This window comes from Drosophila suzukii, chromosome 3, assembly GCF_043229965.1.
Source record: "Drosophila suzukii chromosome 3, CBGP_Dsuzu_IsoJpt1.0, whole genome shotgun sequence".
Taxonomy (NCBI): Eukaryota; Metazoa; Arthropoda; class Insecta; order Diptera; family Drosophilidae; genus Drosophila; species Drosophila suzukii.
The window spans coordinates 5361266-5371666 of record NC_092082.1 but is presented as its reverse complement, the minus strand read 5'-3'; the positions used below and the strand labels follow the sequence as shown (position 1 = coordinate 5371666).

The 10401-nt window shown below is 40.6% G+C and overlaps 2 protein-coding genes across 2 annotated transcripts; both read right to left on the bottom strand.

Moving 5' to 3' along the window:
- Positions 1–573: 573 nt before the first annotated feature.
- Positions 574–1914, bottom strand: LOC108012697 (lipase member H). Its single transcript, XM_017078125.4, has 3 exons — positions 1716–1914; positions 945–1657; positions 574–886 (listed from the first exon to the last, which is right to left on the bottom strand). The coding sequence occupies exons 1-3, from the start codon at positions 1897–1899 to the stop codon at positions 653–655; spliced, it is 1131 nt and encodes a 376-aa protein (XP_016933614.3). The 5' UTR covers positions 1900–1914; the 3' UTR covers positions 574–652.
- A 697-nt stretch (positions 1915–2611) lies between these two features.
- Positions 2612–5967, bottom strand: Ldh (Lactate dehydrogenase). The gene is made up of 4 exons (XM_017077806.4): positions 5811–5967; positions 3771–4150; positions 3098–3553; positions 2612–3029 (listed from the first exon to the last, which is right to left on the bottom strand). Exons 2-4 carry the CDS (start codon positions 4146–4148, stop codon positions 2865–2867), a joined length of 999 nt encoding a protein of 332 aa, XP_016933295.2. The 5' UTR covers positions 4149–4150; positions 5811–5967; the 3' UTR covers positions 2612–2864.
- Between the last annotated feature and the right edge of the window lie 4434 nt (positions 5968–10401).

Sequence of the window (10401 nt, the reverse complement as noted above, 5' to 3'; positions counted from 1 at the left end):
TTTAATATTTGGTTATAAAGACAAATTAACTAAATAATTTCTTATCGGATTTTTAAAACTTAAGGTTATACAAGTTATATATTACAAACCTAACTCACAATAAAATTTAATGTTATACTTTAAGTAACCCCCTTTCATTTACGCCCCTGAAACTGCAGAGAATCTGTAGCCCCTATATTTTAGGTACTCTCTTTCAGATGTGTGCCTGAGAGTCGGCTTCGATGAGGTTAATCAGCTGTTTTCGTTTTGGCTTTAAGCCACAGATCAGCAGAGACAAAGAGTACTTTTTCAGAAACAAAGGGAGCGGAATTCTCAAAGAGATCAGTTTAGATCAGCAATGTAGGAAAACTATTAAAAGTATCCACAACTGCAATTTTCAACAGAATCGTAAACATTAAATATTAAATTGGCAAATAAACTTGGCATTTGTTGGAAAATAAATAAACTTAATCAATTTAACGCTTCAGTTCTGTGGAGCTACCTAATTTTAACTGTCTGGCAACTCTGCATCTGAACAATTTGGAATACGAAGCATACTTGTAGGCTTCTATAAAGAAGTGTTTATAGACACCATTACCTTATAAAAATAAATTTTAATAATTTAACTATCCAACTAAAAAACAGATACACTTCGTACAACTAAAACTAAAACTTAAGAGGTTTTTCTATCAGCTGGTTTCTCAGGACGTCTCGCCTTATAGCGCAGTCCATGTTCCATGTAGGTGAATGGAGGATTCGGTTGGGTCAGACAGAAGTACAGACCCTTGACATTGGCTGGATAGATGAGACCAATGTTGATGGTGTTCTTGAAATTACAGTCGCCTTGCCGGAACTTGGCCCAACTTTCGCACTTGGTAGCTGGGATCATCACACCCTCGATAAGAGCCTATGGATTTGTTTTAAAAAATTAATTAAAATGTTTCGGTTGCCTAACAAATTCTTACCTCCATGAATAGAACAAATGGATACATGTGACTGCAGATCTTGGAATCGCAGCCAGGTTGAAGTTTCCTTCTCGGGAAGTAGCCTATACCATTGGGATAGATATCGATGTGACCCAGCGGAACCCTCACCCCGAAGACATCGCCCTCGCCGTGCAGAACCACCACCCTAGAAGCCACACTTTGTTTTACCAGTATATCGGTGGTTTGGCACATGGTGGCCGGATCGATGGCTATCAGTTGACCCACCAACTGTTTGTTTTCCCGGGCAAAAAGTTGGGCACCCAATGCGGCTATATTCGCACCCACCGAGTGTCCTGCCAAAGTAATATCCTGCACAGCAATGCCCGCATCCTTGAGAGCCCTCACTAGTTTATACACGAAATATCCATCAACGGACAGATGATGACGCACAGCATAGTACAGTTGAGCCACATCCTTGGCGAAATCCACCACTATAACATTGAGATCTCTCCTACTGTTCTGCAACAGGGTCAAGTGCTCCTGGACACTAAAATAACTGTCGGCCGTGTGAAAGGCATTCACATAGATGAGGGTCTTACGCTCCGGACTGATATCGAAATCCTTGATTTGGGATATAGACTTGATGGGCAGCTCTACACTCTGGTTGGTGATGGTCATCACATGGATTCGGGCATCGCTGGGATTTATGCCCTGAAATAAGGACATGACACCCTCATCCACAGGGGCATCACCTAATCAGGATATTATAATAATATTATCTTGATTACTAATTACAATTTCCACACTCACAGAAGGCTCTCCAACCGCGATTCAGTTGCTCGGTTAGCAGCTTTAAATTATGCCCTTGCACACCGTCAATATTCAGGGGTATTTTAGCCTTATCCTTAAGCTCCACTGCCAAAGACTGACAGATCAGGCAGACTGCTATGATCATCTGGGCTGTGCTCTTCTGCATGGTGAATTCTGCTCTCATGTCTACCCTCGAACTTCAGAGCTCTTTTATAGTCAGGTCTTATCGGGCCAAAAGACTCGCTTAGCGAAACTCTCTTATCTGGTTGTGGGTTTCGATTTCGGTGTATCTTTTAGCTTGTTGCAGCACGTCTGCTGAAAGGGGGTTCTGTCTGGTCGATGTCTGCGATTCCGACCCAAAATCTTCAGCCCCAAAACTAAGTAACGGTGCCAGATAAGCCCTTACTGATTGATTATCACCCCAAAAAACGATCGTGCCTCTATATGAAAATTCTTGCCAAAGTTTCCCTTGCAGCACTTCATTCACTTTTTTCCCGTCAGTTGATTAAGCTTGTAATCTCTCTTTTTTTGATGGGTGCTCCATGACAACTAGGTGCTAAATATTTATTCATTAAAATGTATATTTCGACTAATTGAGTTTGGTTTAATTGCTTATTTTGCAAGTATAGTTAGGGCTGTAAATTTGACTAGAACTCGTCTTGATTGACAAGCGATTCACAATTCAAAATTTACGCTAATGAGGTAGCGGCGGTTGTTGTCTGACTCTGATCCTTTTCCAAGCGGAATTTTTCGAGAGTGGCCTTAATATTAGGTTCCTTAAGTGGTACAGTTGTGTTTGAGGAAGTTTCGCTAGTCCAGGTCAAATAATCATAAGCAAACAAAGATTAAATCTAAAGAAGAACCCAAGATGAACCAAATAACAAGAGCGTTGCGGGTTAAACTTAAATTTTAAACAGTTTATTCGTGTGGGCACACAAAGGCTAATTCATAAAAATAATAAATAAAGTGAGAGGTGTACTAAAAATAAACATTGGTAGTCAGAAATACTTGATGCTCCGATCCGGGGCATTTCTTCACTGGCTTCTGCTCCCCCGCGGCTCCAAATTGGACTAAAATTAGCATTCCGCTCTGTTTGTGTTGTGTTTTGGTTTAGTTTGTGAATGGATCTGTTAATGGGATGGTTTTCATTTAGAACTTGAGACCAGCCTGGACATCGGACATGATGTTGGCGGACTTCTGCAGCTGCTCGACCTCGGTGGGGGTCAGGATCTGCTTGACCACGGAGGTCACACCGTTGGCGTTCAGGATGCAGGGCAGCGAGAGGAACACATCCTTGTCGATGCCGTGTTCGCCCTGTAAAATGAAAAAAAAATATTCAAGGTTATATTATCATTTCTTTAATATTATTTTTAAGAACTCACCAGAACGGAGGTGGAGACGGCGGCCACGCTGCTCGTGTTGCGCAAAATGGCCGAGGCCAAGGAGGCAGTGCTCAGGCCAATGGCCCAGGAGGTGTATCCCTTTAGCTTGATCACCTCGTAGGCGGAGTCCACCACCTGCTTGTGCAGCTCGTTCCACTTTTCTGGATCCTCACTGGTTCCCAAAGTTGGGTTCAGTTCACGAAGGCGCACGCCGGCGATGTTCACTCCAGACCAAACGGGCACGGAGCTATCGCCGTGCTCTCCGATGATCCAGCCGTGGCAGGAGGTGGGTGCCACGTTCAGGCGCTGCGACATCAGGAAGCGGAAGCGGGACGAGTCCAAGTTGGTGCCACTGCCGATCACACGGTTCTTGGGCAGACCCGACAGCTTCCAGGCCACGTAGGTCATGATGTCCACGGGGTTGGACACCATCAGCAAGATGGTATCGGGACTGTACTGTAAATGGAAAAGAATCCATAAGTATAAAATGTTTAAAAAATTCAAAGAGGTACCTTAACAAATCTCTAATTTAAAATTTTTTGTAAGATTTAATCTCGAAAACAGCTGGATAATAAATGTTTTGTTTATCGTAACATTTTTCTCAGGTGTTCTTAAAGATTCTTTATCAGTATGTCTAGGTAATAATCCTAAGAATTTTGGAACTGTAACTTACCTCCACCAGCTTGGGGATGATGTTCTTGAGGATGTCGGTGTTGCGCTGCACCAGGGACAGGCGGGACTCGCCCTCCTTTTGACGCACTCCGGCGGTCACGATGCACAGACGCGAGTTGGCCGAGGCGGCGAAGTCGGTGCTGGCCGTGATCTGGGGGTTCTTCAGGAAGTTGGAGCCGTGCTGCAGATCCATCAGCTCGCCCTGCAGCTTGTCGCTGCAGACATCGATGAGGCACACCTCCTTGGAGACGTTCTGAGCCAGAATACTGAAGGCGCTGGCCATGCCCACCTGGCCGATGCCCACCACGGTGACCTTGTGCCCGGAGCTGGGCAGCACCTCGGCAACTTGGGCCAATAGACTATCCTTAATGGTGGTCATTGCTAAGAAGTAAATAATAAAATGTCCCTTTATTCTTCCGTTAGTATATCAAGTGTATTCCCCATGGGGGATTACCCATTTATAGTGCCAGCACGTGCCTATGATTTAGTTAAAACATTCACAATTTTTTTTCGGGGAAACTCTCTTCCCCACACAGACACACACATACTGCTTAGCCGGCGTTCTTTAACCTTCACGAAGGTCGAATTAATGAGAAAAAAGCGACATCGCCACAACACGCAACCGGACCGAACCGAAAACATTGCCGAAAAAATTAACTTATGATGTTTTTTGCTCTTTTATATAGCAATTCATAGAGCCAACTTGTGATGGCACATGACAATCGCTGTCAATTAGGGTCTTCTTCTTTCATAAAGATAAATTCTAATTAGGCCCAAATGGAAGTTTTATCAATGCAAAAGTGCGAAACCTTGTGAAATTAATCCACCGATTTAGCACTAATCGTTTTATTACTGATTTGATGAACAATCAGAGGGACCTCGAAACTTGGTCATTTCTTATCTTATCTATGAAGTATGAGCCATTAGAGCAATTTGATTAATCCAATTATTGCAAGTTTCTGATTATTAATCATTTTACTAAAAATTACTGATGACTTTGGCATGCCATATACCATATCGGTTCTATCACTATGACGTAGAACTAGCCTTATCTCTTTTAGGAAGGGTTTTGGGGGGCCAAAGTTGAGTTGGTTGCCAATGTTTGCAATATTATTTCAGATTAGATTGCTTCAGATTACAAGTGCATATTGAGAGTATTATCAGTGAGAAAATATTTATATAAACATGTGGCACGTTTTTAATTAGAATCTGCTTCAGGTTGAGTGTTTTCCTAACTTGAATTGCAACCGCATGAGTTCTAAAGAATATGGGTGGGGTTAGAAAAAAACCCGAGAGTTACGATGAGTTCCGCAGAGCCAAGTGATATACAAAAAGTCCGAGAAATGTCACAAATATAAAATAACTTGATAATGATTTATGGCTCAACGATCATGGTTTATTTTTATTGTCAGCTAGTATCTATATGAGTATTGCAAAAAAAATAGTATATTTTTGAAAATACATATAAATGAAAATATATTTCTAATAAAATTCATAGACATGAAACTAAACAGGAAGTGAAAAAATTATCTTGCACCTATCTGTAAACATTTATAAAACTTAAAGAAGTGAAAAATTTATAGATATTGATTCACAAATTTTAATGTTGATATTAATATTTTTCATCCCCACTTGTTGCCATGGGAAAGTGTGCCTTACATTTGGGCCTACAGATGACCTTTCTCAAAGTCAAATGCGGTTGTTCCACTTTGTGGGGGTTCGACGTCACCTCGTCAAAAACGGGAAACCAGCTGTTTGCGACACGGCGCATGCTCTCAATGAAAACGAAAGTGAAAGCCAATTGTACGCCCAATTGACACCCCTGCCGCTTTTCGGAAAACCCCGGAAATTCCGCCCACCCCACTAACGAAACAAGTGCGGAAGGCCAAGGGCGATGTGTTTCGGAAACGACCGATGCACTTGACCCTTGAAAGTTGAATGCACTTTGATGAGGCAGGAAGTTAACCCCTTGTGAGTACTACTAAAATCTAACAATCACTAAAACTATTTTTCCTTGTGCATGCCAGTATTTTTTGCTTACTTTTGGATTGGTTTTGTTTTAATTCACTTTGTGTATCACTGGATTATTTTGGGCCTCTGTATTTTGAGGTCGTCGACGTTCCGTTCACTTTGCGCGTTCGTTGCGAACTGTTTGCACTTCAAGCGGACTGCTTTGGAATTTAGCTGCCGCCGCTGGATTTTGTAGCCTCCGCAGCCGCATTTCTCTCACTACCTTTCTCGCTCTCTCCTTCTACGCCAGTACACTGGGAAAAAACTACCCTAAAATCCTGCAAACAAATGCTGAAAGCAATATCTGTTATCAAGGACCAAGACTCTGATTAGCGATATAAGATATTTTCAGGATAGTTAAAGAGTAAAGTAAACTCAATAAATTCGTATAAAAATTAGTTTTTTATAATACCAATTCTTTTCCAGATTTAAGTATAATGCTAAATTTTTTGTTATTTTTATAGTTTTGAAAAAAATACCTATAAAGTCATATGTAGGTGCACTAATTTTTAACTCAAACAACAATCTTCCACTATAATAGAATGGTATATTATTCAGCCTTCCAGTTATATAATAAAGCTGCTTTATATTGCTGACTGTAGTGTTCCTAAATTATAAAAGATTGAAATGTTTTCGAGTGTAGGCAGCTGTTTTGGCCCTCTCTGCCGGCGTCGAAGCCGGCTGCGCCAGGATGAATGACGAAACGGCCTCTGAGGCGTTGTGAAAGTGAGCGAGCGTTGCTCTCTCTCGCTCTTTCGCTGCCCGTGGTTGTTGGTGTTGCGCTCTCCAGAGTTTTTGGCTCCATTCGGCCAAGTTAGTCAAGGTGACCTTTGCTGGTTTTCCTTATATTTTCCATCTATTTATAGCCGACACGTTTTCGGGTTATTTTCCTGGATTTCGATTGTGGGGGCGGGGAAGTGGTGTTGTCGGATAATTCTTTATTTACAGTTCCTTGTGGCATAAATTATTTTTTGATCTAAAATTCTGAATTTGTTCTATTTTTCTAGGATGGTGGTTGTTTGTTTTAGCCTCGTGATGGCTGATCTTTGGACAGACACGTGCCCAAGATCACATATAGATTCCAATTTATAAGAATGGATGTGTGCGCGGTTAATTTTGGCCAACTGCCCAGTCAGGCGGCTGCAGCAGTGGATGCTGCAGTTAATTTGGGCAACAGATGGCTCATATCCAGCTGGATTATGACTGCTAAGTAATACCCTAGACTAAGCAGGTGGTGTTATGTTATTAAGTGGGTAATTTACCTAAGATTTGGTTACCTATTTGCAAGTCCCATAAATCTCTAAGAATTCCAGATTAAAGAACACTTGGTCTTAAACAAAGTTAAACTCATTTTACTAGTTATTTACTTAATTTCAATTAAGTTAGCAAGCATTATTATGGGTTCTCTGTATAATATATCAAATTTTAGCTTCTTGTAAAATTTACATTTTAGAAATGAACAAAAATATTTTTTTTAAGTGTAGGGTATTTCACACATGAGAACCTGGATTAAAGCAGATTTTCGATAATTTTTCAAAAACGTCATCGCCCGAGTTTTTGTACATACATTCTGGGGTGAGACTTCCAGAGAAAACCATAGAGATCCATAGAGAAAAAGAGAACCGTTGGGAGATCCCCAGAGAGAAGTCGCTCCACCAGTTTGCCGGCGTTCGTGACTGAAAACACATACAACAAACTAATACATTCGATATTTGTTCACCAGTGATTCACTGCATTCAGCAAATAGCTCTCTCGATTTTCGCAAACATTCTCGATTAATACGTCATCATCGTCGCCGGTTGAACTTGAGCTAAGTAGAGGGGTGTGGGTACCAAAAGGGGTGGCGATGGGCGGCTTGTTGCTCTCTCAATGTCGCTGCAATTTAACGCAATCGTTGTGAAAGTGTCAGTGATGGTGACCCACTTTTTGAATTGACCCAAGTCAATGTCAATGCACTTGCTCTTGTACCGCTGCATACCTTCCCCCCTCCCATTTTTAGGGTCATGACGTCGTCTTGCCCTTCAATTGTGAAATGCGGTTACGAATGTGTTACCAGGGAACACTCACATATGCACTTATCGATACTGGTTTTGTTTAGGTCTGGGTTGATGAACTTCTGTTTATGTCTACAGTGTTATGATTTATTTTCTGGGAATTTCTAGTGATTGGTAGGGGTCTTACTCAGAGTTTGGTAAGATAAAGGTAGTATTTTGGATGCCGATGAAGTGAGCATTAAAAATAAATAATATGGGTGCACTAGACTACAAAGATATGTCAAAATTTAGACAGTATAATTTTAAATTTAAAAAATTTAAAAGAAATATTTACCAATACCTACAATGTATGTCATGCATATACAGCACAAAATTTAAAAAGTGCGCCATTTCGTATTTTAAAAAATAGTAGCGCCCTCTAACGGCAAGTTCATAAACCATTTAAGCTTTAAAAAACTTCCACACAGGGGCGCCAGATATTATCATGTAGAATTCATTTTGTGTAAAATGAATGTAAAATTGGTGTAAGATGTAATGTAAATGTAATGTTGCTATGCAGAATGGGGGTCAAAGAGAAAGACGATGTTGGTGTTACAAGCTCAGGAAAATTATGACTCATGTTCATGAAGAGGAAGAACACTTGGCGCCTTGATTTAAAAATATGGCATTTTTGAGCTTGATAAAAGTGTAGAATGTCGCTCGAAACGTTTGCATACTTTTAAAGTTGAAAAAAAAATGGAAAAAAAAACGATTTTAATTTTAAAAATAAATACAAAAATGTTTAAGTTTCAATAAAAATGTACTTTGCTCAAAGATACATTCAGTATACTCCTAAATAAAATTATAGTAAAATTGATAAAAGGTATAGAAGGATTTCTGACTTACAGCTTAACAAATATTTTAAAACTCCAGCGATATAATTGCCCAACAATATAAAAGTAATTCACATAACCTTAAAGTCTATATCAGTTTCGAATCGCTCACGTCGCAATAATGATTCCATAAAGTATTGAAACTTAAAGAGTAAAGTAGCACAATGAAACCATTTAAATTTCGACCCACCTGATAATTTGAACCCTTATAAAACCCATTGTTCCAGTTTCGACAATCTTTTCAGCTTCCCATATTACGCAACATTGTCGATGCATTCCCCAGATTAGTCAGTGCAAACGTTTCTCATGCTCCGCGCTCCCAATCTCTGGAGCTCTGCGTGCCGGCTGAAAAGTGAGAGATGCCCCGGGAAGCCGATAGTCCAACTCCTGGCCAAAAAGCGACCCAAGGCGTTGTTATCATCGCCGGGGAATCTGATTAGAGCCACGGTATTGCAGCCAGAGTGTGTAAGCCAAGTGGCAGGAACCGACTTCATCGTCTGCGAATTCTCGGGAGCACGCAATCGAGGGAAGATGTCGCTGCCCCACTGCACATTAATATTCAAAAATTGCGTTTTTATGCTAATTCTCACACACAACGTTCGGGCCGACTAAATGGCCAACCTGTCGATAGATTACTCAATGACAAGCAGGAGGCAGTAGCAGCTGGAGCTGGGGGATGCACACTCTCCCAAGGAAGAGCCCACGTTGCACTGGAAAAAAATACCTTAGTATAACTGAATTAAACTAAAATAGTTGGTTCTTTAAGGCATACTTCTTTAAAGTATCTGTCTACACGTTTAACAATTTTTATATAGATTTGGGGTAAGTAGGGAAAGTGAATAGAAAATTTTAATATATTTTAAGAAATGTTGCTTCTTATAAACCCATAGAATTAAAAATAAATGTATCTTTAAATTGCAAAGTATAATTTTTTTGTAAGAAATTATTTAAAAAATCCTGTTTGATAGATCTACTTTTAAAGTAACCAAAGTTGATGTTTAATTTTTTTTTATATATTTCATAATCAAATAAATTTAACATTCCTTTATAATGAAGTTTAAAACTTAATGTCAAAGTCTGCAACTTTCTTACATTTATTTACTTAGGTTTAGTATTTTCTCTCTGTGTGGTCCAATTGGCCCAAGTAGCCTGCAGTGGTTGTTGTTGCTGTTCTGGCCAATGATGATCATCTTTCGGGTATATCGCGCCTTGCCATCTTTTTGGCAGCCAACAGCCTTATTATTACTTTTATTTTGCCAGCCAGCCACGACTTCGCCAGTCCCGAACATCCAATATCACTCATACGCACCGTTGTTTATTTATGGCTAGATGCTGGTGCTGCTGCCCGGTGCCGCTGATGTTGTCGTTGGGCGATGTTGTTGCCGGCGTAGTTTAGCAATAATTAAGTTGTTAAATTGTTGCACGTAAGTCAAGTTGGCCGGGACGGATGTCCGTCGCTCAGTCGCTCAGTCGGCCAGCCAGAGACCGCCTTCGACTGGCCGCTCCGCTCGGTGGCTCCGCTTAATAACAATGTTCGGCTTGACTTACGATCCACGTCCTTGGGTTACTGATATATGCGATACTTAAGGTATTTATTACAAGCGATTGTAATCTTATGCCTGAATTTCTCTATACATATAAATACATTTTTATTCTCGTTTAGCCAGCAGCAGCGGCAGCAGCAACATATTTATAGTCCGTACAGCCGGCTTGGTTGGCTGCTTTTTTTTTACTGGTGATTAGCAGGGCTTAGGCA